Genomic DNA, 27,805 nt, shown 5'->3' with positions numbered 1-27,805 from the left:
TCATTTTAATGCTTTTTATTCATCTCTATAAGTAATAGCTGAATGCATAACACGAAGCACTGTAAATGTCTATTTAAATGTCCATTTTAAAGGTTTAAGTGTTTGAATATTATTTGTAACCTACAACTAATTATTTATTATAAATACATTTTAGCTGATATATGGGGGAAATGTTCAGCATTTTACAACAATAATAGTTAACAGTAAAATTAATTAATACAAAAATAATTAATTGCGAAAATGTATATATTTTAAAATAAATTTATAAATAAATATAATATATACATGTTAGGTAAAAAAATGTTAGCCTGAATGCACTGTAAGTCGCATTGGATAAAAGAGTCTGCTAAATGCATACATTTAATTTGAATTGAATTTAATATAATTGTATAAATTTAATTGTATCTATATTAGCTGAATGTATATAGTAATGCATAACATGCTGCACTGAAAATATTTCCAATTTCCAGTGTTGGAATATTATATTTAGATATTGATGTAATAATAATAATCATCATCATAATCATTATCAGTTTTAGCTGATTCATGGGACATTTTACATAATACATAATACATAATTACATAATAGTTAAACGTTTCAGTAATAGCGGTTGCAAAAATTAAATGGAAAAATATTCCATGCATACATTTTTATTTATAGGTTAATAATAACGAAAGTAAACAGTATATATACACGTAGTATAAATAAATAAAATCAAATTTTGCTGAATTAAATTGCAGGATTAAATAAAACAAATATCAAATGAAATGTTTAGGATGCATTTTGTTAAAGTGGGAAGATACTGGTCATATCTTTTTGGATTTATTTTGCAGATTTGATCAAACGCTTCTTCCTTTACACACGCCCTCTCGTCGTACGCCACTCCCTGGAGTTCCTAGCAGGGCGGAAGTTGTCATTCTAACCGCTTCCTACTTCCTGCGTCAAAACATTCCGCTGTGTCTATGCGGCTTTAACGGCGCTTTTCGGATTTTCTGAGTGATTATGGCTGCGAACAGCAGCACCGGATCGTCCACGGAGCCACCGGGACTAGAGACCCAGTGGCGGGAGATCGACAAACTGAACCAGCAGCAGCTACGGGCCGGAGACAGCTGGTGAGAGAAACTTCAGACTTAATAACAAACAAACAAACATTCAATAAACAACAACACGCATAAATCATTGACAGAACTCTGTCAAACTTATAACGCTCTAGAGCTTGTGCGGTTCGAGGGTCTTCAGGTTCTCAAGGGTTTTATAGCAGCCTTGCCAATGTGATAGAGAATTAAATGATTCAGATATCAAATTAAAGAAGGAAACTAACGTACAGGTCAGTTTTCAGGCCTAATTATAGATCGGGTTTCCTGGTTAACAGCTTCCTTGGCATCATTAAGTTTTGACAGGTTGCTTGTCTTACCAGATTCTAACACCATCAACTCTTAACTTACCCGCTTTAAACGCTTTAACTTCTTTTAATTTTCATAAAGGAAACGTGAACATGATTAAGTTTTATGGTGTCCAAGTCATTAATGCAGTTGTTTTAAGTTTCACTTCCATCTCTAGAAGGTGTGTCAGTCTGTTATGGGAAAGTTACTTTCGGTTTGTGTTTGTTCCTCGGACAGGAAAGACAGAACTGCTGTATTTCCTTCTCGTCCTTCAAGTCAAATGACAAGTGGTTGGTGTCTTAATCCATGTCTGACACTGGCGCCCTTTACAGTTTACATTAAACAGATTTGTCCTAAAGCTCATTAAATGATGCTGGACTGACACAACCAATCAGGATTGAATGTGAAAGATGCATGTGTTTGTATTGCAGGTATTTGTTGGATAAAAGATGGTATGATCAGTGGAAAGAGTATGTACATGCCGGGGACCAAAATTCTTCCTCCTATCCCGGGAAAATTGATAACACTGAGCTCTATGAAGGTAAGTTCTGCTATTCTGTGTGATGTTATACACAATATGCCATAGTAGCACCATGAACCATTTAATGTCTTGTTCTCTGCAGATCTGTTCGCTTAAAGGAGTAGTTCACAAAAAAAAAAAAATTGCTGAAAAGTTACTCGCCGTCAAGCCATCCAAGATTAAGTTTGTTTCTTCAACAAAACAGATGTAGTTTTATGTCATTTACTCACCAGCGGTTCCTCTGCAGTGAATGGGTGCCGTCAGAATGAGAGTCCAAACAGCTGATAAAAACATCACAATAATCCACAAGTAATCCACACAAATCAAGTCCACTAATTAACATTTTGTAAAGTTAAAAGATACATGTTAGTAAGAAACAAATCCATATGTTAATATGAGTCTATAATCCATAGTTATTGTATAGAGGCCTTTTTTTAGGACTTAGAACTTATTTTAGGACTTGTATTGGAAACAATGGTTTAAAGTTAAAAATACTGTAATGAAGAATTTGCTTCTTAAAAAAAATCTTGCTTTACAAGATGTTAATTGATGCAATGAAGTTATTTGCATTACTTGTGGATCATTGTTATGTTTTTATCAGCTGTTTGGAATCTCATTCTGACGGCACCCATTCACTGCAGAGGACCTATTGGTAAGCAAGTGATGTAATGCTACATTTCTCCAAATCTGTTCTGATGAAGAAAAAAACTCATCAACATCTTGAACTGAAAATTTTCAGCAAATGTAAATTTTTTGGTGAACAATTCCTTCGATAATTGTGGAGGTAGAAGATGTTTTGAAATACTATGTATGCTTTCTGTAGATCTGGATTCCTATCATCTGAAAGAGAGGCTGTCGGAGAATGAGGACTTTGTCCTGGTCCCTGCAGAAGCCTGGCATAAACTTTTGTCATGGTATGACATGATGGACGATCAACCTCCTTTGGAGAGAAAGGTAGTGTTAACTTTTCTTTCTATTAAAATTAAATGAGATGTTAAATTCAGAATCGGCGGTGTTTGTCATTATTTGAGGATGATGTGAAATCATCTTCTTCTCTTTGCAGGTTGTTGATCTTCCCAGCACTGTTAAAGTAGAGGTCTACCCTGTGGAGATCTACCTCTGTCTTTCCAGCAACATGGAGAGTACTGTATCTGCAAGCTTCAGTCGAGCAGACAAGATACGTGAGTACAGGCGGTTGATGGATAGAAAAAGAAAAGTATTTGGACACTTAAAAATGACTTATTAAAGATACAGTGCTTTCTGCATTTAAAATCATTGCAATGAATATCGCCACTAGGGCTTCTGTTTTAAATAACGCAAAATAAGTAAAAATAAATTCGGTCCTCTTTCCAGCAACACTGTAAACTCTATGTATCTTTGAAGTTTGCATTCTCTGTGCTAAGCTCAGTTTGTGATGTTAAGATCTTCTAATGATGTGTATGTTCTGTTCGCTGTTCAAATTCATGGAATACACTGCCGTTCAAAAGTTTAGGGTCAGTACACTTTTTGAAAGAAGTTTGTTATGTTCTTCGAGGCTGCATTTATTTACTAACAAAACAAAAACAGTAATATTGTGAATTAATATTAACATTTACAATAACTGTTTTCTATTCGAATATGTTTTAAAATGTAGTTTATTCCATTGATGATCAATGTCACATTTAAAAAAGAATTTTAATATGCTGATTTGTTACTGATTTATTATTATATATTTTTGAATTGTGCATTAATATTTTTCGTATGGGTTCCTTGATTAAATAGATTGTTGTTATTTGAAAAAGCATTAAGAAAAGCATTAAGTTGTTTAAATGTCTTGAAATGTCTTCTTTGGCACACCAAATATTAAGCTCAAAAAAACTCTGGATTGCCAGTTAATTTACAGAACATTGTTCTCACAGATCTTCTTTTATTTTTGGCATGTAATTATGTTTTGTAAACAGATGTTTGAAACCCCTCAGGATATTGGCAGCCTGGTGTATCTGAGGTTTACGTGTATGTGTGTAAATCTCTCACATGTGTATCTGTGTTTGATAGACGCTATACATCAAAAGATACGGCAGGATTTTAACGTGTCAGAGACTGCTGAGAGCCGACTGTGGATGAGGAGTACAGATACAAGCTCAGAGAGGCTACGCAACCTTAACATGACTGTCCTAGACACCTGCCTCAGCTCCGGCATGGTAAAATACACACCTTCCATTTAAACTCTGGTTATCTGTTATGTTATGTAACCACTTGGGGACATTTACTGTTATAAGCACTGCCTGCAACCTCACCTGGCAGGTTTGTCATATAGACAAACTTTGTTACTATTAAATGAATGCTCTATCATAGGCCACCCTGCATGTGTTTGTGTGTGTGTGTGTGTGTGTGTGTGTGTGTGTGTGTGTGTGTGTGTGTGTGCTGTGTCCTAACATGCTCTGCTCACTCTGCAGACAGTGATTATGGAGATCAGGAATGCGGATGGTACGTGGCCCACATCTAGGCCTCAGATCATGTGAGTATGAAGACACCAGCTTCCTTCTCTCTTGCATTAATGCAGGTTTCCTTTCTGTTTTTGTTTAGGAAAATGAAAAAAGACACAAGTCTAAAGCACAAAATGCTCAAACAACCACATATGCATTATCAGCCCCATTAATTTACATTGGTTGCTAGTCGTAGTAGGTTAAATGCTTATATCCCATAGAAATGGCAAGCCAAATGTGATAAGTGTTGCACAAATCAACTTTGATATCACTCAAATGAACTTTCAAAAATAATCAGTCCAATAAAAAAATAAACCATTATAGTAGGTTTTTATAAGAGTCTTATCATGAGGAATATTTGGTTTTTGCACTATAAATCTTTCAGTTTCCCAAATCAAAAGACCATTAATTAACCCTTGGCTGCAAAATGACTTGATCTGCACTTTCACAACTTTATGATGTGATTGTCTATTACAGTGTCACAAAGCATTGTATTATAGACAAGATAAATTTATCCATATAGTGCTTTTTGAAAGCACATTAAAGCACATTCAAAGCAGCATCGTTTTTGTGTCACTACCCCTATAATGCACAGCATGGTTCTAAAATGACCCGTATTCATTTCCTGTGTTATTTCAGTTAGGGATGAGTGATTATTTGCTGAATCTCTGAAAAAAATGCATTTTATTATTTATTATTTCAGGTATTCATTAAATATCTTGTTTTTGATTTCCACAAATAATTATGTTTATTTGTCTTTTCATTGTCATCAAACACTGTTGTTGTATTTCTAAATGAATTTTACACACGCAAGTCGAAAATAGAAACATTTGGTAATTTTTTGCAAGTAGGAACGTATTTACTGCAGAAAACTATTCACCTGCTCCACATTTCACAGCTCAGCATGGCTGCTTTTGTATAATTGATGCATTTAGACTTATTTTATAATTTATTACCACTGAAAATATTTTATGTATTGTGAAATATAACTGGATAAAATGTTTGAATGTTGGGTTAATGTTGCCTTGACCTTGAAATCTACGAGTGAGAAAGAGAAACATGTCCAATACCATTATCTTGCTTTTTGTTGGCATATTCTATTTTAACTAGCAAATGTTAGCTAAGTCAACAAAATGAGTCAAAATAATAAATTATTTTATACAAGGATATATCATTGCTGTCAGGCAGAAACCTCGTTTCTCAATGTTTCATCCTTTAAATTTTTTTGTCAAATCCGTACAATTGGTCACCCTTTATGCCTGTGTTGTGGTCCTGAAAAGTAATTGTTTTGTACATAAAAGGTTTTTGTCTGACAGTGACAATATATAATCAGTATATACATGATCAACTGCTGGTTAGTATAGCTTATTCCAGACATTCTAGAAGATTAACGGCTGAAATGTTTGTAGAGATGCTGAATGATGAGGAAGATCAGGCAATTCTTAGTCCTGAATCAGAGCATGAAATATCTGATGCGACATAGACTGTGTGCCGCGGGGTCAGTTTGGAGTTGTGGGTGTAAATCCAGGTCTCCTAGATGAAGAAGACTCATTTGATGTCTGATGAGTCCTCAGGCCCAGTCCAAAAGATTTAGTAAAAATGGTTTGCACCTACACAGAGGTAGTCCCATGGTGCTGTGGTACAGTGTGCTAGATGTTCACCTTCGGTGCCTACATTGGTCCTGGAGATCCACACAGTCCTGCAGAGTTGAGCTCCAACCCTAATCAAACACACCTGAACAAGCTACTCAAGGTCTAAAGGTTACTAGAAAACAACAAGCTGCTGGGTTTTTATCAAGGTTGAAGCAAAACTCTGCAGGACTGTGGCTCTCCAGGGCAGACGTTGGCCACCCCTTGTCTAAACCAACCTTGATTGTGTGTGGTGTGACCAATGCATGACAGCTATTTAGCAAGGAGCTTGTCGTTACACATAGAAAGAGGTGTTTGGAGGACACACTCCACCTTCAAAACCACATTTACAGAGTCAATGGGAAGATGTGGGATAAAAAAACAAAACACCATCACAACCCAGCCACAGGTTTGCATCCGACAGAAGGGTCAGTCGAAGAGAAAGAGGTGCAGGATCTGCCCCTGGTGTTCAGTGTGAGGCCTTTTTGTAAGGAGCACAAACCTGTAGTTGTCATTTGTGAGGCATGTAAGCACTGAGATGGCAATTTGAGTGTGATTTTATTTTGTTAGTTTTATTTTCATCTATTCGGTCCCATTCACTACAGTTGCACCACAGACAGTTCAATTTCTGTGTTATCGGCCATCAGTGATATATGTATGTTATGTGCGACAAAGCGACAGATAAATATATTTCAAGTGTTAAATGGGTTGGTCTAAATAACTGCTAAAATAATTATTAAAAAAAATGTCAATATTGTTTAGTTTTATCATGCTTAGATAGATGGGTCATTTTTGACCCATGTGTGTAAACATGATGTGGTAACAAAAAACCTAGAAAAAAAAATCTAATATTAATTTGTGGTCATTATAAAATTATATTTTGAATATTCATGCATAATGGAATTTATAGATCAGGGAATATTTAATGCTGGAATTAACTGATTTCAAAGATGAAATAGAATAGGAAATGAATTCGGGTCATTTTAGACCCATGTTGTGTATTAGAAGGGATTTTCATAGCTTGTGCAACACAGTGAATATATCATAATGTCTTCTAGTCCCATTTAGCAGATTAGGGAAATAATGTTGTTTTGTGACATTTGGTGACAATAAAAGTATAGTATGCATCACATTACATGAGTGTACTATATTTATGCAGATGAATTTGCATGTACTTATATTTCCAACATTTTATATAGAGCTGGACGATAATAAATATATATTTTGTTCTGTAATAGAATTACAATTACCCATGCTGTTTGTTTTCTTTGTGACAATGTAATAATGCAGTGAAGTTTTGTATATAGTGAATATTGCTGTACGTGACTGTACTGTATGCATGCTGGCCAGTGTTATAGTTTACATTAATATAATATATTTTATAGTCCTGGATTATATGGTTTAAAAGAATGGTTTGCAAAAGTGCTAAAAAAATAACAAATGCCGGTTACACTGAATTCTTAATGATAACCTATCCCTAAATGTCTCATTTTAACTGTCAAATAGAGAAAAATTGAAAATAGTTGTATGAATATAAATTATAACTGGTTGTGCAGCAAAAGGTTTTACTAACATTATAAACCTACTAGTAAGTCACTGTAAGTTTCTTAGCCCAAAAATGCTGTTTAGATGGGCAGCTCACTGAGCTCTGAAAGTCACTTTTATTGGATATTTGGAACTGATATGGAATTTTGTGTCTCTAGGCGGAACTCTGCTGACGAGGACTCGTATCGAGGGCCTCCTGGAGTGTGTGGCCTCACAAACCTAGGCAACACCTGCTTCATGAACTCGGCTTTACAGGTCAGAGGTCATGGATTGTTGAACACTCAGTCACATAACTTCTACAAAAGGCTTTTCTTGAAATGAATTGTGCATTTCCCCCACAGTGTCTGAGTAACACGCCACCACTGACTGAGTATTTTCTGAGGAACTCGTATCTGGAGGAGCTGAACTTCACCAACCCTCTGGGCATGAAGGGAGAAATTGCTGAAGCCTACGCAGATGTTATCAAACAGATGTGGTCAGGCAGGCACTATTCTGTGGTTCCTCGGGTATTTAAGGTAACGTAGTTGTAGTGATCATCACTATGCATTGCCATTTTGTAGCGCAAAACCACACCAGTGGAGCTGAAATCAATTGGTCCATTTCAAATCTGGTTCGAATTCTAATATTCATAATAGTTTTGCTCCATTAATAGTACAGAAATTAAGCAGCATTGTGTGTGTGTGTCTTTGCAGACCAAGGTTGGCCACTTTGCATCACAGTTTCTGGGCTACCAGCAACACGACTCTCAGGAGCTGCTGTCTTTCCTGTTGGACGGTCTACATGAAGACCTCAACAGGGTCAAAAAGAAGGAGTATATTGAACTCAGGGATGCTGATGGAAGACCTGACCAGGTACCTTTTACACACACACACACACTAGTACACACCATATTTATCAGTGTCACGTGTGTCACTTTATCGATAGTTCATTTATTAAATGCTGTTGTCACTCTTGTTTACAACCAAACAGAGTAAATGTGAAAATAAAAGTAATTAATTTTTTACTATTTTATTTTATGGAATAATACATTTTTATTATTTCATAATTACATTTCCATGGTTAATAAGTTAATTAGTCAGTATTAGTAATTGTGTAAGTGTTTTCAGGATTGTTGGATTAAAACTTTTTTTTGGCACAAAAACTTTTTTTTTTTTTTTTTTACTTTTGATTGGTGGTGTATATTGTTACAAAAAAATTCTATTTTGAATACATTTTGTTCTTTTTCATTTTTAAAATTTTCATTCATCATATAATAATAATAATAAATAAGCTTATTACTATTTTGTTTTATCTTTTTTTTACCAGTTTTTCCAGCTTTAGTCTCTGTTAAATCCACTATTGGTCAACCTTTTAAGTGTAACAATGTTTATAACTCCACATCAAAACAAAGTGTTGCTATGGGAATCACATTTCTATTTGTGTATTGCAGGAAGTTGCTGAGGAAGCATGGCGCAACCATTTGCGGCGGAACGATTCGGTCATCGTCGACACATTCCACGGGTTGTTTAAGTCGACGCTGGTGTGCCCCGAATGCAACAAGGTCTCTGTGACCTTCGACCCCTTCTGCTACTTGAGCGTGCCCTTACCTGTTAGTAAGGAGAGGGTCATGGAGGTGTTCTATGTATCGCTGGATCCCATGGCCAAACCCACCCAGGTTTGTATCAAGTCATATACTTAAAAAAAATGAAAAATAAATAAAAAATACCAAAATGCTCCGTCACTTTTGGCAGGAAAAGCAGCAAATGTGCAGCATGACATACATGTTTATTATTTTTTGATTTCTTTTCATATAATACAGTTTATTTTCAAAATATAATTCATAGGGGGGGAAATATTTATTTGATCCCCTGCTGTTCCCCGTTATAAAGAAATGAAAGGTCTGTAATTTTTATGATAGGTTTATTTAAACAGATAAAGACCGAATACCAACCAAAAAATCCAGAAAAGACACATCATATAAAGGTTAGAAATTGATTTGCATTTCAGTAAGTGAATTAAGTATTGATCCACTTTAAGAAGTTAAGTCATATACTTAAAAAAATAAAAAAATAAAAAATAAAATACCAAAATGCTCCATCACTTCTGGCAGGAAAAGCAGCATATGTGCAGCATGACATATATGTTTATTATGAGCGAGTCCATGCTATGAGTTTGGCAGATGTGAATGATGTAGCACTGCAGGTTTGTAAACAGGAAGCCAGCTGCTGGTGTGTGATGATGTCATCAGAACCAGTTTTGCTTAGGGCCAAGTAGTCTGTTGAACAGAGTTTAATAAGGATTCAGTAAAACCAGTGCTTTACTGTGAGTTTTATTCGTCATGATGACTGATAATTGTGTCTGTCTTCCCTCTGCAGTATCGTCTGATTGTACCTAAAGCTGGCCGAGTGATTGACCTGTGCACTGCCCTCTCTCAGGCAACAGGAGTCCCTCCCAACCAGGTTCGAACAAGCATTTTAACTACTAAAACACTGGCAAGTTGTGTTTACAAGTGGCTTTTGGCTATAATCTTGGTTTGGTTGATGCTGTGACCTTGTATCCATTATAAGTTTGATTTACTACTGATAAAGGCTGTATTTGTTCTGGGCTAATAAATGATCTGCTCTTCACAGATGGCTGTGGCTGATGTTTTCAATCACCGCTTCTATAGGATTTACCAGACTGACGAATCCTTAAGCTGTATATTGGACCGGGATGATATATTTGTGTAAGATAGAACTAATCTGAGTAAACGGCTTTAAACGTACAGACATGCCAACACACAAATATACAGGTTTTATAAAGCCTGGTTCATTAAGTTTTAAATATTGTATATTTATATAAAAATCCATCTATATATTTTTTTTAATTGTTTTCCAAGCCTTTAGCTTTAAATATTGTATATTATATAATAAATGTAATTTATGATATGATATATATTTGTATAAAATTATATATACATATTCTTTTTTTTCAGTTATTGTTAGTGTCTGACTTTTTCAAGCCTTTAAGATTTTCTTATTTCTTTTCATATAATGCAGTTTATTTTCAAAATATAATTCATAGTGGGGGAAATATGTATTTGATCCCCTGCTGATTGTGTAAGTTTCCTCACTTACAAAGAAATGAAAGGTCTGTAATTTTTATGGTAGGTTTATTTTAAAAGATAGAGACAGAATACCAACCAAAAAATCCTGAAAAAACACATCATATAAAGGTTAGAAATGTATTTGCATTTCAGTAAGTGAATTAAGCATTGATCTACTTTAAGAAGTTACTCCTAATGTCAGCTCGTTAGGTGTATAAGACACCTGTCCACACAATCCTTGTACAATACCACACCATTGGGAAAGACCCAAAGAGCTACCAAATGATGTGAGAGACAAGATTGTCGATCTGCACAAGACTAGAATGGGCTACAAGACCATCTTTTAAGAAAAGAGAACAATATGTATCAAAGCTGCATCTTGAGACAAACGGCTGAGTCTAAATGTGTTTTGTGATGTGTTGACGCAGGTATCAGCTGAGCAGTGGTTGTGTGGATAAGGATGGTGAGGAGGTGGTTATGGCCATCTATATGCGTGAACGCTCCCATTACAGAGATTACGGCTCTGGAAGCAACAACTATGGTACCTCCCTGTTCGGTCACCCGCTGCTGATGTCTGTGCCACGCACCCAGTGCACACGGGAAGATCTCTACCAGCTCATCCTCAAAAGACTGGCGTAAGTCTAATCAGTCATGCATGTTTGTAACAAGCTAGTTTTCATTAAATATTGGGATTGTTTCGTTTTTAATACGTTGTACATTTTTTAGTTATAAAAGGTTAACGCATACAATGACCATTATGATATAATTTCTACAATAAAACCAAAATAGTCATATTAATATGGTTATAAAATTGTTAGCTGCTATGTATGCCATTAGTCCTGGAAACAAAATTCATAAATTATACAGAACACAGATGCTTTGTATTTTTCCTTTATTTATGCATTTTTTACTGCATTGTATTGATTATTAAAACAATTTGTACATATTGTATTGCCAGTAGATGCATTGAATTATTAGTTTCTTTGTATAAATCTGGTAACTAACTGCTTCAATATGTTGTTATTGTGCATTTGTATTTCAGGGTCACTGGTTTTTGGGTGCATAAATGTGTCATGATCAGTTTTTTTTTTTATGGCTAAAAGTTGGATTGCCATTCATATGTGTCATAATTGTGTCCTGCACAGGCGATATGTCCGTCCCCTTGACCCTTCAGAAGAAGTAGAGGAGGAGGAAGAAGAAGATGAGGAAGATTTGTACAAGGCTCAAACCAATGGAGTTAGTGATGGTATGAATCAAGGAAATGTATACTTTTATTCTGCAAAGATGCATTAAATTCACTAAAAGTGACGGTAAAGCCATTTAGAATTTTACAAAGTATTTCTATTTCAAATAAATGCTGTTCTTTTTTATTTTCTATTCATCAAAGAATTTCCATAAACATACCAGTTTCCACTAAAATATTAATTTTTAAAGTTTCTTAACAAAATGTTTCTTGAATAGCAGATCAGCATATTAGAATCATTTCTAATGATGCTGAAAATTCACAGGAATAAATTACATTTTTAGATATGTTTAAATAAAAACTGTTATTTTAAAGTGTAATAATATTTCACATAACTGTTATTTTACTTTTTTTATCAAATAGATGCAGTTTTGATGAGTATAAGAGACTTCTTTCAAAATCTTGAAATGACCCCATAATTGTGTGTACAACCAATGGTTCATTTCTGAACAGATGAGGGTGAGGAAGACTCTGAGGAGGCAGGGCCATCCAAGAAAGAGGAGGAGACTCAAGAAAGCGGCCATGCTGAAGAGCAGAACAACTGCCAATCAGAAGCCAGCCCGAGCAGCGACGGGGAGGAGAGAGCTGAGGAGGAGGAGTCGAGCAGCGAACCGGACCGGGGCAGCAGTACAGAGGAGGGCCAATCAGCATGCGGCAGCACTGACACCAACTCCCAAGATGCCACCGACGGGGACCAAAGTACTGGTGTGGAGCCTTTGGCAAAGGAGGAAGAGGACGAAGATGACGAGGAGGAAGAAGAAGAGGAGGCCGCATCTTGTGCTCAGGCAAACAAGAAGCTTCCGGGAAGACGGCGCTACACTGAGAAGCAGAAAAAAGCCCTCTTTACCATTCAGGCGGTGAACTCTAATGGCACCACGGAGCGAGGGATGGGAGAGGTGGACGGTGGCTTCTCCTTCAGCTGTGAGTACATACTAATGAGAAACTCAGTTTATTACAGACACTTCTGATGCTTTGTACAACTTCAGGGTCATGTGCGCACAAGTGAGGGTCATAACAAATTGAGATTGCGTGTCTTTTATCTCTCCAGCTGCTCAATTCGCATCTTTTCATAGACATGGTATCTTTTAACTCTGAGTGTTCGTAAGTAGAAATGTTCCTGCTCTTAATGGCGTGACTCACTGTTTCTGTTTAGCTCAGCCATACATCGCCATCGACTGGGACCCTGACATGAAGAAGAAGTACTACAATGAGAATGAAGCCGAGGTAAGATTGCTAATGAACTCTTTGATCCTTAAAAATGCTTTTTGTCTATTATTGCAATCTCTCATATAAGTCTCAATCCAGTCTATTCCATTAGAAGTTTTGTGTCAAGTATTACTCCTAATGCAGTGATGCGTCTGTATTGCATAACCGCAGTCAATTTAGGTCACCTTCGCTTATGTAGAGCTTTATAAAATACAGATTGTTTCAAAGCAACTTCATAAAGCAAGGGAAAATAACAGAATTGATAATATGCAAATCCTGCTGTAAAGCTTTTTTAGAAAGACTGTATTATTCATTATTCAGGTGTGGTCAGTTCAGTGTTGATTCAGATCAGTAACGGTGTAAAGCAGCTCAATTGTGAAACAAGTTCAATTTAGCTATAAGAAGCTCTTCAGAAGGCTTACTGTCATTTTCCAGATCGTGTCAGTTCAGTTAAATAACAGTATCATTGGTGCACTGTATTATGAGACTAATTCAATTCAGCTGTACAGAAGACAATATTTTCATTATTCTGCTTAAATTCAGTGAAAGTTTTGTTCTCATCCGATAATGTCAGTGCAGTAAAATAAAAAATGTTACTAAATATCAAGTGTTTTAAACCAGCGCTGCATCTTTTCTTTGTCAGGTGTATTTTTTTAAACCGTGGCTCTCAACCCAACGCAGCACCAGAGTTTATCATGTACATAAATATAAACACACATGCTTTTAAAATGTACAAAAACAGGAACCACTGGTCTGCTATCACAGTGATTTTTTTAAAAGCTTTTTAATGTGCAAAATATGCTTAAATGCAGTATTTATTTGATAAATTTTAATTGAATGCATATCAAAATCCATTATTTCTGTCATCTTTTGTTACAAAACCTAACCTTGAGTCTTTTTCGAGCTATGCAAACTGCAGCATTTCTGTTGCAAACGTGTTTTTTATGTGTATGCAGAAATATATAAAGCATCAGAGCATGGACGTCCCTCACCAGCAGATCACAGTGCAGCTGCAGGAATGTATAGATCTCTTTACCACAGTAGAAACACTGGAAGAGGAAAACCCCTGGTAATCTACTACTTAAACCTATAACAGATTCTACTCTTTTTATTCATGACCATGAAGAAAGAGAAACCTATAACCATCTGTTTCATGATTACTGTTGTATTTAAAGAGCCTGATTGCTTCCTCCGCACACATAACTCGGTGTTTGTTCATATGGTCTGTAGGTATTGTCCAACATGTAAAAAGCATCAGCTTGCTACTAAGAAATTGGATCTGTGGTCTTTGCCTGAGGTTCTCATCATCCATTTAAAGCGCTTCTCCTACACAAAATACTCTCGAGAGAAACTGGATACCATCGTGGAGTTCCCCCTGCGGTAAGATGAAGACATACATACACTAGGATTCAAAAATGTGGGTTGGTAACATTTTTACATGTTTTTGAAAGAAGTAAATTTTGCTCACCAAGGTTATATTTATGTTATCAAATGTAAAGCAAAACAGTAATATAGTGAAATATACTTACAATTTAATATAATGTTTTCTATTTGAATATATAAAACATTTAATTTGTGTGTGATCAAAGCTGAATTTCCAGTCTTCAGTGTCACATGATCCTTCAGAAATCAGTCTAATATGCTGATTTGCTGCTTAAGAAACATTTCTGATTATTATTGAAAACAGTTGTGTAATTTAATATTTTTGTGGATACCACGATACAGTTTTTCAAGAATTTTTAATAAATAGAAAATTAAATATAACAGCAGTTATTTGAAAAGGAGGTCTTTTATAATATTTTAATATCTTTACTGTAATTTGGGAACAGTTTTTTGTGTCGTTGCTGAATAAAATTAGTAATGTCTTTCAAAAAAGAAGGAAAACATCTTTTTGAAAGGTATTGTGCAATTATAAATGCTTTTATTTTTGATGTGATGGTGATGGGGTCATAAATGTTCGTTCACATCCTTAAAATATTTAAATTGATGAGCAACTTTTATATTTTTACATTTTCTATTAGATTTTCATGTGTTTCAAATGTTGTTATTGCTCTGGTGAAAAGCATCTCTCTCTCTCTCTGACTGCAGGGATCTGGACTTCTCAGGTTTCCTCCTAAAGAAGACCGTGAACAGTACTGAACCTCCCTGTAGATATGACCTGATCTCTGTGTCCAACCACTTCGGCGGACTCCGGGATGGACACTGTATGCATCAGTTTCTTAGCCTTCATTAAACAGCATGCTCATTTGATTAGTGACAAAAACATTGCACAATCATTTTCCTTTTTCCCCCTTCTAGATACCAGTTACGCCCAGAACAAGGACAATGGTCAGTGGTATTACTTTGACGACAGCAAGGTGACCTATGCAAGGGAGGAACAAATAGTGGTGAGATGAATGCACCTTTCTGTGGTTTGCATTATCAACATGAAATCAAAATAGACGTATTATGTGTTTTTATTACATTTCCTAGGTCTTGCCGCGTATGACTCACCAGTGCACGTTCTTCTTAAATGAAATGTTTGTTTTTCCTCAAAATACAATAACTTTCTTATCCTCTGAAATGACCGGGCCACATGTGTCAAAAAAACTGGTCTGTTTAAAATGATATCCACAAGAAATGGTCATAACAGTAGAGTAGAGTTGATTTACTCTACATGAACTCATGGTGGTTGCCAGATTGAGATCATGTGATGTCAGGGCGTAATTTAAGAGTTGGCTATAATATCATTGAAAATACAATTCATAAGTTGACTATATAGTGCTTAAGTAGATTTACAAAAGTACATCTAAACATTTACATTTATGCATTTAGTAGACACATTTATCTCAAGTGACTTACAGTGCTATCAGGCTACACATTATTTTACCTTATAAACAAGTCAAACTATTTAATAAGCACAATATGGGGTATTTTTACTCCACAACGATGCATTCAATTTATTAAAAGTGATAGGTAAGACATTTATAATGTTACAAACTGTTTCTATTCATCCAATTCATATTAATAAGAATTGTTTTTAAGAATGATTTATGAAAGATCATGTGACACTGAAGACTGGAGTAATGATGCTGAAAATATTACAAGAATAAATTATTTTTTTAAATATATTTGAATAGAAAACAGTGATTTGAAATTTTAATAATATTTAATAATAAAACATTTTTTATTTTATTTGATCAAATAAATGCAGCCTTGGTAATCATGATATACTTTTCAAAAACATAAAAAAACATGCTAAAGCCAAACTTTTGAATGGTGTTTAAATACAATAGGTCTGTAATGTTTACTCTCCGTCTATTCCTGTAGACCAGCGCCGTCTACCTTCTGTTCTACCAGCGCCAAGACAAGATCCGCCAGCCCACCGTCCCTCCACCCGTCCCCTCCTCCAGCCAGCCCGAGAACCACGTCTCATCCCAGACCCAAGATGGCATGGATGGAGCCTCTTCCTGTGTCAGCATGGAGACGGACTGATTTCTATCCACTTCATTCTTTCTCCCTCTCAACTTCATAATCAACAGAAACTTGAAGCTTCGCCTCTGCTCTGACTCCGACAGGAAGTGCAAGGCAGGGGCACCTCTCTCAGGCTGGTGCACGAGCATCATGGGGTGGGAATGTAGATTTATGTGTTGTTTTTTTATCTGTATGACAAACTCAAGGAAACGGGTTAGGCTGGTATCGTTGGATTCAGAGATCATGCACTGATTTGTCTGCGGCGTGCTTCAGTGACGATGAGAATTCGGAGAATGAGGTTTGCACCACAGTTCATCGTCACCGACGTGTTCTTTATTTTTTCCTAAGCTTGCTTTTCTGAGCTAGCTCAGCTGCTGTTTACTGTGGTGATGTTTGATCTGAACGTACAACCTTCAGCTGCACTGTTTGGCATCATGAATCCGTTTATTCCAGCAGCGACGTTCATCATGGGCGCTTTCAGCAGGGACGGTTGGGCTTTCTCATATCAGGGATTGTCATGTGCTTCAGATTTCTGAGATCTTGTCAAAAGGTGTGGGTGGAAAAATAGGTGGAGGTAAATGAGATACAGCTTTCTGTCCACTCACTCGTGAACTATTTATTTTCGGAATTGATAGATGCTAATGTGGAGTGAGAGATTATAATTCTAAAGGTCTTCCATTTTTATTTTCTTTCTTGTGATGGGTTGTTTTTTCCGTCTCTCATGAGATTTGGAAAAGCCACTCTGTTGCGGGACACAAATGGAGGCCTGTTTTCCAGTGAGAATTAGCTTTTTTATCTTCATTAAAAAGGAAATGCACAGCAAGATATAAATATTCTTTTTGACTAATTGCGTGCAGTTTATAACAAACTCGATAAGAATATTTCAGCAAAGTGCTTTCTGGATAGAGCTCTTTTCGGGATGATTTTTAAAGCACCTCTGTACAGTATTTTTGTATCGTCATAAATGTTGTATTATCTTTGATCATTTGGATCAGATGCTGGGAATGTGGGAGCTTTCATTTTATTTTGTTAATTATAGATTGAATATATAATTGTATACACATCTTTTGATATGAATAAATGCTGACTATAAAGTCGAGGTTAGATCGGACACATTTGGCTTCCATTTACATGGTTTTTCCTCTGAATAAAAGGAGGCGTAGCTCCTTTGGCAACGGGAAATCTACTCCCCTCGGTTTATTCTGACTGCATATTAACATTTCTCAGCTGCTCAGTGTTGTAATTAATTTGGCCCGCTGTGTAAAGATCTTCTAGAAAATGCTTTTTCAATTGCACTTCCCATTAAGTGAAGTGCTTTATTGCAATCCTTGGATTTTAATGGACAGAGTTTATCGCACTCGCACTCTAATGACATTTATATAAATGTCACTGTATACCTTCAGTATGTTCTAATATAACACAGGTGAATCTCACAAAACCTGCCCAGAACAAAAGACATCAAAAACAAAGGAAACAATATGGAATTATTTATTTTCTATTACATTAGAAAAAGAAGCATTTTGACATTTTCATCACAATTTAGCATTCCAAAATTCTGCTAGTATGAAAATGATAGAATTTGTCAATTAAAAATGACCCGTTGTGTTCTTGACTGCATTTGTGAGATTTACGAACCTGTGATGCTGAAATTTCTCGTAATCTGCTTTACAAATAGACCGTTTGTTTCTAAAACAGCTCCTCAAATGCTTGAACTCATCTATTTCTCATCTGCAGTCTTCCATTTTGTACAAGGTTTAATGAATGCAATGATCCATTTAAAAAGAGCTTCAGTTTTTACTATTTTACAGGAATTAAATGGCTTCATTCTAGTATTTATTTCTGAGATCTTTTACTAGTGCTGGAATCAACAGCTTCAGAAAGCCACAGACAGTACAGCCTAATTTCTTAAATGCAGCATGTTTATCAGAGCTACTGTGTGGCCTGCAATCATGCTTGTATTATTTCAGTGAAATCCATCAGATGGTCAACTGTAAATAACTGAAATATTACAGCAACTCAATTGGTTTGAGAAATAGTCTATTTCTGTCAATGCTACGCAGATTTCTAAAGCCCATTTCACAGTATAACACACCAAATTTCTAATATTTGTGATTTTTTTTCATTGTGGGGGCATCTTTTGTATAGAAATTACACATTATAAGTTATCAAATAAAAGCTTTGGAGTTTTGAATATTGAGTATGTAGTATTTTCAATCTAGATCTTGGAGCTTTGTAAGTGTTTACTCAAGAGTACATATGACTCACCTCTGAGTGATTCACAAAAATTATCCAAACCAACCATTTCCTCTCGTCTGATTCAATCAAAGACACGAGTACAAACTGATTTCCTCCTCACCTTAGGGTTCCATATAATGTTTATTAAATATCTCTTGTACAGTTACCAAAATAGTATCAGTTTGACATTCAATTTGCTGTTATAATATCTCTCTGACTGAAATAATGGCTTGTAAATAAAGAACTTGTTATAATAATTACAAACCACACTAGAAGAAATCTGCCGGATAGAGACCGTTTAAATCAAAGATGAAAACTAAACTGACATTTTAAGAACACTTTAGAAACGGCTAACCCAAAAATATATTTCAAGGCATCACTTCACACGTAAACAGACAATTAAGACATGAGAAATTCTGAATACGAACATCTCTGGTAAAATGTAGATCTACACAGTTTTACAAGAAATTAAATGTTCATGTGCAACACTCACAGTTCACAAAAACAAATTGTAGATGCTTTGCAGGACAAACGAAACACTATCAGGATCACTGAAGTCTATTAGTCGTGTGTTAAGAACCACATCTCGTCAAAACAGGGATGTTTTTACTGTAGTTCTTAACTAAAGAGTCCTCTGAAGTTCAGATCCTGACACATGAGTTCCTCCTCTACGTTCTCAAGGGCCCATCTGTGCTCCACAATCTCCAGAGCTTCCCACTCGCTCTGAAACAACGCGAATAAATACATTTAGAGCATTGCACAGCTTTACACATCTGAGCAGAGTGTGAACATTTTGCTAAACACCTCCTTTTGTGTTCTGCAGGAGAAAGAAAGCCATATGTGTTTACAACAAGAGCATGAGGGTCAGTAAATGATGACCACATTATCTCTCTCTCCAAGTATATCATTATTCCAGTTTGAGGACTATATTAACTCAACCAACACTGAATCTGCATTCCTCAAGAAATATAATGTTTTCATAGTCCTGTAATTATGTGAGCTTCAAAACGGCAACGGTTAAGGTTTCGTAATTATGTATTATGAAATTAAAACAACCACGTTTCCACATTGGCACTGCTGGGGCATGCATCATCTGTCCACTGGGGCTGTAGGCGCTGAATTCCCAAGAAAAATTGACTTCAACTAAATTTTGTGTTAAACACAAATAACTGCTGGCATGTGTTTTTCTTAGATGTGCAGGTTTGTCCCAGAATAAATGCATACACTGAGAATGATTCACGTCACATAGAAATGGTTTAATTTATGCAAATGATGTTCTACTCGCCTTAAATGCTTTATTAGGATCAGGAGGCATCGCCATAGCGGCTCCCGTCATTTGATCCTGCATAATTCTTGATTGATCTGCAGCTGAAAACAAAACAATAATAAAACAAACTTTTGCTTTAAATAGCTGAGAAAATCTCAGTTTCACATTTGTCAATTTTAATAGCTTTAAATACAATACAACACATTAGGTAATTGTATATTAATTAAATCTATCAATATTCAATAAATTATCTGACTCATTTCATTATATTAAAATAAAATAATCAGTCATAAAAAGGTCTAAATATCAGAAACAAAAACAACTAACCATTGTCTTGTCCAAGAATGAGGGTGTACATGCTTCTGAGGCCAAACACATTGAGAAAATACCATGATGCTGAACTGACCCTATACGAGTAATACATTCAGATTTTATTCAGTTTCAGCTTCTGGCAACAAATAAAACACATCACATGTGAATACTGTACCAGGATGCATCTAGAGAGATCAGCTCAATTCCTCTCTGTAACATAGGCTTGAATCTCAGAGTCAGAGGAAAGGGAACTTTAGCTGAAGGGGAAACAAGCAGCACAGAAAAAACGACTTTGGTAACAATTCATTTAAATTTTAAACTCTTGCAAGTAGAATTTTTTCAGATAACGTTCACTTGAGATTCACTTAGATAAACAGCAGCCACTACAACTTTTGCCATTTTAAAGTCATCCTTTAAAAGTCATTGTATTTTTGATTTGTAACACAGAGAAAAAGCTAAAGTAGCTGCTTTAAGAGAGAACAGAAGCCTTGCATCAGCAGTGGACTGAACAAACACGTAAGTGGTAATCCTACTACGGTGGGAGCCCACTTACCCACGTCTGCCTTTCAGAAAATGAGTTATGAATGTACTGGCCAAACGTTACATCACCCAATTAAAATTCATGAGCCGGCTGTTAAGGTTTAGAATGTCTCCCTTCACATTTCAGATGCTACCTACACCCCTGAATTTAATCACACTTACAAATAATTGTTTTAGAAAGAAAACCACATTCACACAGGCTCAATAGATCCTTTTTCTAGTTTATAGTTTTAAGGGAGTTGCTCTCCCAAAAATTTACATTTGCTGAACATTTACTCACCCTGAGGCCTTCCAAGATGTAGATGAGTGTGTTCCTTCATGGGAACAGATTTGGAGAATTGTATCCTTTCATCACTTGCTCACCAATGGATCGTCTGCAGTGAATGGGTGCCGTCAGAATGAGAGTCCAAACAGCTGTTAAAGACATCACAGTAACCTTCTCTAGTCCATCAAAACAAAAAGCTGTGCTTTTGCAAGAAACAAATTAATCATTAAGAAGTTTTTAACTTTAAATCATTGACTTTCAGCTAAAATAAGTTTTCTATCCATAATACCACTTTTCCACAATGAGCATGAATTTTCTTCACCCAAGGAAGCGTTACTGTAGATTATGGACTACAGCAATGGTTTAAAGATGCAAATGGTACAAACATGAAGCTTTTTCACAAGACATTACTATTTGAGGGACTGGAGTTGTCAGTTCGGCCTGCTTGTGATGTTTTTATCAGCTGTTTGGACACTCATTCCGATGGCACCCATTCACTCTCCAAATCTGTTCCCAAGAAGAAACAAACTCTACATGAACTATTCCTCTAATTCTGACAGATAACAAATGCTCTTACTTGTGACAAAGCCAGAAAAGGCCCAGTTGATCCATCCTCCAATCAGAATCATTGGCAGCACATTGGTCAGGTTCCCTTTCATCATGTCCGTCAACATGCTGGTGTCTGGGACAGAAGATGCACGATGTTATGATGAAGCACAGGAAGCCATATGTTAAAGTAGCACTTACCAGTCATGGGGTTTTTGGGTACCACCTTTCTTTTGACCTTCTTAAAGAATCCAGTCTCAGGGTTGTTGAAATAGTGTTTTCGCATGGCAAATGACTGAAATGGAACAGCATTATTGATCATTGAGAGAAACTGAGTTTTATATGTTTATTCCATGAAAATATACTGGGAACTGTTATTCATAAAGTAATTAATACCTGTTTGGGAAGATATTTTCCATTTTCTCTCAGGATGCGGCTGCGCAGCAACACCTGGCTGTGATTTTAAATGAATTAAAATGGATAAATGGATATTTATTAACAAAATAACTTGCAACGATTATGTATAAACTGCAACAGTTCCAATGAGATTATTATAAAGCCTTCCTTCCTTAAATTTTTTTCCTGAAGTTCTAAATAATTATAATCTTAAGAACTTGCCTAGTATTTAATATTCTTGCAAGAAATAAAACAAACGTATTGTTTTTATTTTCATATTTTGTAATTGGGGCAAATAAAAAAAAAAGCTAATGAACATATTTTGGGCTTTCAGAATTTAGGAAATGTCTTCTTTTGAATTAAAATGGATATTGCATAATTCATTATACCTGTTTATTCCCTGATATCCAGAATACATACTTGCATACAGTATTTCTAACCAATACTGAAAATATTGTTTAATCTGCAATCAAAACTTTTAATTTTGCCAGAACAACTTTACAAAGACTGACAACATTTGTATATTTGTCAATATTTTTTAAAGCAAAATGTAGCATTAATATAATTAAACAAGATTTTAAGAAAAAACATTTCATTCATTTATATTCTGCCAAGACAACTTCATAAAGATAAACACAGGTATCGTTTTAGGTTAATTATTATTTTTATTACAATCATGTATTGAATATAATTAGAATTTTTATCGATGGTATTTTTTATAGAATTACAGTAGTCTATATATGTGAGTCTGATACCATGTTTTTGGTTAAACACCTGCATGTACAGTATCTCACCTGTCGGACACCTGCTGCAGATCCACTTTCTTGTCGTTATGAATCAATCGAGTGACGTAATGCCGCAAAACTCCGACGAAGAATGTGATAAAGACTATGGGCAAAACGACCCACAGGCGAATACTAGAGTCGAGCAGCAGCTCTGGACCTGCCATTTCCTACACCAAAACTATCCTCTACAACTATCTGACACAAATTTATATTAATATTCAAATAAAATAAAAAAAATGAAGAAAAGTCAAACTATGGTAAAACTACTGCACTTTTATACGACAGTAGCGACACATTGCAGCATGAACATGCGCCCTATCCACATGGAACAGCTGCTTTTTTGACCTTTGAGCTTGTAGCGAATTTCTATTCTTGACTCGAATCTATTAAATGAATCCGTTGAATCGATTCGTGCTTATCGAGTCCTCACTGAACCGAGTCTCTTTTGAACATGACAGTTTTAACTCGTTAACGCAATAGAAATAGTTTGAAAGTAAGTAATAATGTTTTTCATATTAACAGTTTTATTTCACGTTTTGAACATATGAGTCGGGGGTAACGTCATATCGTAAAATAAACGTTTTTAACTTGCTCTTTAAGACGAATTGTTTAAAAGAGCTTATTCATAGCAAATGAGTCGCACTTCCCTTCACTACTTTGAACTGTGAGATATTTACGTTTTGTTTTTATTTTATTTTAACTAGAATGATGGACTTGTATTTATATATATTTATATATGTATAAATATATATATTTCTCCCTTAAAAAACAAGTTAGTTTAACGCAATTTCCGGTCTCGAAGACGTTTCCGTGTATCTTGTAAACAAGTGGAGAGCCACGTGACAGATTGAAAGCAGGTTAGCTTCACACAGTCGAGCATTTTCTATTAAAACTAATTAATTTGTCAACACTAATCTTTTTGTCGCTGAATCGATTTCTGATGCACGTTAATATTAGAAACAGATTAAGATAAAATAAATATCGCAACCATCTTTTTTCTGATATCATGACTCCTGGGGCGAAAGTCTTGCAGTATGAGACGTTTATCAATGAAGTATTGAAAATAGACTTACAGTAAGTATCATCGCCTAAGATACACCCTGAAATAGCAATGCTATAATCATGTTTACATGTTTGAACCATGGTAATCCCATGATTTCTTTAAATATGATCTATCGTTGTAACCAGGTATCATTTGAAATGTATAACATAACATATATGAAATGTTATATGTATATGTAAACTCTCTCTCTCTCTCTCTCTCTCTCTCTCTCTCTCTATATATATATATATATATATTGAGACAAATATATATAAAAACTGATGGATAAAAATGATCTTCTACTGTTTTAATTCTGACAGGAAAGTATTGGAGCAAAGAGATGCCATGTATGAGAAAATAGCACAATACCTTCAGCTACAGAACACAATTAAAAGTATTCAGGTATTTTACCTCTGTCCTTTTTTAATTTATTTAATCATTTATTTATTTATTTTTGCTATGTAACATTGCCAATCTCTGTTTGAATTTGTTACTTCCCGTCTCTGTCGTTTTCTTGCTCTGATTCTGTATTGAGTGATGATGTGTATTATAATATGTTGCTTTTGCTGTATTTTATTTATCTTTAGGAAACTGACAGCAAGGAACTCAAAACTGAGGTTGACCTTGGCTGCAATTTCTATGTGCAGGCTCACGTGTAAGTATTGGAGGTCTGTTGTTTGTGTACTGTGCGTCAATGCCTCTGTCTCAACATTTATGAAGGGCAAACTCATAAAGAAATCATTCCTTTTTAGACCTGATGCATCAAAAATATATGTGGCAGTTGGGTATGGATTCTTTGTCGAATTCACACATGCAGAGGCTTTAAAGTTCATAGAAAAGAAGACTAATCAGCTAACAGAGTAAGAGAGGATTTGGTTTTATCTTTTGGTTTTTGATTTTTTTGAAATGTGCATGTATGCCTTTTTAAATATTTTTCCCGTGCGATGTTCAAACATTCATCATTACTTGAAAATTTCAGGTATACTGAGGTCCTTACCAAAGATGCAGCAAAGATAAAGGCCAACATTCGCATGGTTTTGGAGGTACAAATTATAAAAATGTACTTACTTGTACTTTTTCAGTTCATTGTGATGCTTAAAAAAACTGTTTTTTTTTTCACAGGGTTTAAGGGAATTGCAAGGTCTGAAAGATCTTCCAGAGGACAGAAGGAGAGAGGTGTTTTAGTACAGTACACCAAACACAGCACATTGTAATACATTTGCACATATGACTGTAAATGTTTGTTTCAAAAAGTGTGAACTTTATGGCAGCCAGGCTCAGATGAACATTGCCTTTTAACAGGTTATACTGTTGTTTTGAAAAGTTTGCTGAATAAATACATTTTCGGTACAACTGTCAGTGTCATTGTGATCATTTTAAATAATTATATCACTATACACACAATACATTAACACATGACCTATATAAACTTCTTCATATAAGATTAATATAAGTCAATGGAAAAAAAATAGTTAGTTGAATCTATAAATGATAAGAACACAAACTATGTAAAGATTACCCTGTCCACATAATCAGTTCTTCATCCGGTCTATGAGTATGGCGTTCGATAAAATGCTATCAAACTGCGTGTGTGCTTCATTTGGGATTCAAGATTGCACCTTCATTGAATTACGTGGCAATTAATCGATTATTAATTTAACTATTTTAGCTGTTCTGATTGATGAAGACGGTGGTTAATTTAAGGTTCTGCAGCATCCATGTGACGGCTACCCTGTCACACTAGTAACAGTTGCCATGGAAACTGGATGTTGAATTGTGGCAGCACTGAAAGACTAGCTTCCTGAAATAGATTATTTTCTTTGTACAAAGACTCGCTGCCGCATTTGGGCACAATGTCACACTATACAATCATTATAATGTGACATTGTCAGCACTGGCTGTGGAATTATAGATTTTACGTTTTGAAATGATATATAATTCAGGATTTAGATGGAACTTTTTTGTACATATGATTTCCAGCGCATCAAATAAAAGATGATTTATGCTTGCTGTATTATTGTTTTACCTATGCAGTATGTATGCTTGACATTATTTTGATTTTATACTAAGTCAGAAGTTTTCAGTGATTAAAATTTAAAGGGGTCATATGAGGCCATTTCAATTTTCCTTTCTCTTTGGACTGTGACACGTTTTTGGTGCATAAAGAAGATCTGTAAATCTGCAAAGACTAAAGTCTCAAACCAAAAGAGATATACTTTATCAAAGTTAAAACTGCCACGCCCCCCAAAATGGCTCATTCAAACACGTGTCACTATGTGGAAATATTTGCGTAATGCTGCCCAAATGTTCACGCAAAGAAAGAAGACGTGGTTTCAGTAACACAGTTAGCGTTGAAGCAGTCATGTCAGGGAGATGCTATGTGTTTCTAGGTGAAAGCAAAAACACTTTATTTGGCCTTCCAAAAGTAGATGCATGCAGGAATCTTTAAGATTACTTAAAACAGAACAACAACGCATTTTGATGGATGACCGTTTCATGAACCTAGGAGAGGAGGTAATTCTGACTTTGCTACAACAATGATGCCGCTTCTGAATCATCTACTGTATGTTTTGTTTATTAGTTTAAGTATTTGCTATTGACTGTTCAAATGCGGAGTTTTGCATGTGTGTGTGTGTGTGTGTGTGTGAGAGAGAGAGAGGGTCACACTGGAGTCAGCTGTCTTAACCATCCTTGGCTTGTGTACTGCAAACGCATACGAGCATCATGAGCATGTGTCTGTCACGCGACTATTACTCTTTCAGGCTTGAAATGATGGTAAAACTAAGGACATTATTAACTGTCTTTACATTTATTTTAGAAGATGAAGCTTGCGATTATGGAAAGGGGCGTTTCATTTACGACTAGTGCTTGCAGTAATCGGCCAGTCACAATGCACTGGGTCAGTTGGCCAATCAGAGCAGACTGCGCTTGTCAGAAGGAGGGACTTTGTAGAAAACAACACATTTGAGAGGCGGGGCATAGAGGACCTACTAATATGTACAGAATTTGACTTTTTTTTTTAACATTAAAGCATATCAACACGTTCTGTTACACCAGATACACAAAATAATGATCTTTTAAAAAACATCATGACCCTTTAAATTTAGCTGTATGTTTTTCTGTGTAAAGTTCCAATGTATACTGTGGGGGAAAATATATATATTATAAATATCTGTAAAATATATTTGGAAAATACTTTGTTTCTTTTATGTTGCATTAAATATTTTTTTAATGCTTACAGTTAGATGTATTCGTTTTATATTTATTCGCTCACTTACTCAAATCTAATTAATATATATTTTAATATTTATTTTGATTTATTAAAAGTAAATAATTATTTATATAATTTTTATCATAGATTTTTACCATTTGTACAGGTTTTTTTTTCTAAACATTTCCACGGACCCCCTAGCACTCTCTTGTGGCCCCCTGGAAATCCCCTGCATTGTGTTACATGAGTGCAAGCAACATTTCAGCGCAGTCCTGCAGCAGCAACAACCTGTGGGTCGCGCTTGTCAATGTGTGTGGGAGAATTTACGCAAAATTATTCAAGCTCGTATGTATTTTTTTTCTGCGTAAGGATTTTCACTCGACCTTGCTGCTGAATAAAATATCACCAAGGTCTCTTCACTAGAAGACGGCAACACACAAAAGTTTTGCTCTCTTTCATTCATTTTGCTCTTCAGCCGACCCACGTCATGCCTGTGCGGTGACGTCACGACCGCACAGGGGACTCGTGGACCAAAGAGAGGTGAAAAAAAGAAACAAGTAGTCGAGGCGCTCGTGGAAACAGGAAGCAAAAGGGAAAGCCAAGCAGAGGTTGTTGTTGTTAGAAAAAAAAACTTCCGAAGGGAGCACTCTGTTTTTACCTCCCCGTTATTTTGAGCTCTTTAAACTGACAGTGCAGCCA

General features: G+C 35.6%; 3 protein-coding genes across 3 annotated transcripts; 2 read left to right on the top strand and 1 right to left on the bottom strand.

Moving 5' to 3' along the window:
- Positions 1 to 911: 911 nt before the first annotated feature.
- On the top strand, positions 912 to 18,698 carry LOC113073849 (ubiquitin carboxyl-terminal hydrolase 11-like). The gene is made up of 21 exons (XM_026246600.1): positions 912 to 1,113; positions 1,815 to 1,924; positions 2,727 to 2,857; positions 2,967 to 3,084; positions 3,938 to 4,083; positions 4,339 to 4,400; positions 7,700 to 7,796; positions 7,883 to 8,056; positions 8,234 to 8,392; positions 8,971 to 9,195; positions 9,896 to 9,979; positions 10,151 to 10,245; positions 11,034 to 11,240; positions 11,751 to 11,851; positions 12,302 to 12,769; positions 13,002 to 13,072; positions 14,011 to 14,123; positions 14,285 to 14,434; positions 15,143 to 15,258; positions 15,353 to 15,441; positions 16,364 to 18,698. The coding sequence occupies exons 1-21, from the start codon at positions 1,004 to 1,006 to the stop codon at positions 16,526 to 16,528; spliced, it is 2,991 nt and encodes a 996-aa protein (XP_026102385.1). The 5' UTR covers positions 912 to 1,003; the 3' UTR covers positions 16,529 to 18,698.
- A 124-nt stretch (positions 18,699 to 18,822) lies between these two features.
- Positions 18,823 to 23,222, bottom strand: LOC113073850 (ER membrane protein complex subunit 3-like). The gene is made up of 8 exons (XM_026246601.1): positions 22,863 to 23,222; positions 22,069 to 22,126; positions 21,874 to 21,967; positions 21,704 to 21,808; positions 20,497 to 20,578; positions 20,337 to 20,416; positions 20,028 to 20,110; positions 18,823 to 19,465 (listed from the first exon to the last, which is right to left on the bottom strand). Exons 1-8 carry the CDS (start codon positions 23,015 to 23,017, stop codon positions 19,361 to 19,363), a joined length of 762 nt encoding a protein of 253 aa, XP_026102386.1. The 5' UTR covers positions 23,018 to 23,222; the 3' UTR covers positions 18,823 to 19,360.
- A 435-nt stretch (positions 23,223 to 23,657) lies between these two features.
- Positions 23,658 to 25,237, top strand: LOC113073852 (protein UXT). The gene is made up of 6 exons (XM_026246604.1): positions 23,658 to 23,927; positions 24,216 to 24,297; positions 24,483 to 24,550; positions 24,648 to 24,755; positions 24,875 to 24,938; positions 25,018 to 25,237. Exons 1-6 carry the CDS (start codon positions 23,860 to 23,862, stop codon positions 25,078 to 25,080), a joined length of 453 nt encoding a protein of 150 aa, XP_026102389.1. The 5' UTR covers positions 23,658 to 23,859; the 3' UTR covers positions 25,081 to 25,237.
- The last annotated feature ends 2,568 nt before the right edge of the window (positions 25,238 to 27,805 follow it).

This window comes from Carassius auratus, unplaced genomic scaffold, assembly GCF_003368295.1.
Source record: "Carassius auratus strain Wakin unplaced genomic scaffold, ASM336829v1 scaf_tig00013075, whole genome shotgun sequence".
Taxonomy (NCBI): domain Eukaryota; kingdom Metazoa; phylum Chordata; class Actinopteri; order Cypriniformes; family Cyprinidae; genus Carassius; species Carassius auratus.
The sequence above is the reverse complement of the archived record's forward strand: the minus strand, read 5'-3'. Positions and strand labels throughout refer to the sequence as shown.

Coding starts and splice junctions, on each gene's coding strand:
- LOC113073849 (XM_026246600.1), top strand. CDS start 1,004: ATGGCTGCGAACAGCAGCACCGGATCGTCCACGGAGCCACCGGGACTA. Junction 1,114..1,814: donor CTACGGGCCGGAGACAGCTG/GTGAGAGAAACT, acceptor TTTGTATTGCAG/GTATTTGTTGGATAAAAGAT. Junction 11,852..12,301: donor AACCAATGGAGTTAGTGATG/GTATGAATCAAG, acceptor ATTTCTGAACAG/ATGAGGGTGAGGAAGACTCT.
- LOC113073850 (XM_026246601.1), bottom strand. CDS start 23,017: ATGGCAGGTCCAGAGCTGCTGCTCGACTCTAGTATTCGCCTGTGGGTC. Junction 21,968..22,068: donor GAAAATATCTTCCCAAACAG/GTATTAATTACT, acceptor GTTCCATTTCAG/TCATTTGCCATGCGAAAACA. Junction 19,466..20,027: donor ATCCTAATAAAGCATTTAAG/GCGAGTAGAACA, acceptor GCGTTGTTTCAG/AGCGAGTGGGAAGCTCTGGA.
- LOC113073852 (XM_026246604.1), top strand. CDS start 23,860: ATGACTCCTGGGGCGAAAGTCTTGCAGTATGAGACGTTTATCAATGAA. Junction 24,298..24,482: donor ACACAATTAAAAGTATTCAG/GTATTTTACCTC, acceptor ATTTATCTTTAG/GAAACTGACAGCAAGGAACT. Junction 24,756..24,874: donor AAGACTAATCAGCTAACAGA/GTAAGAGAGGAT, acceptor TGAAAATTTCAG/GTATACTGAGGTCCTTACCA.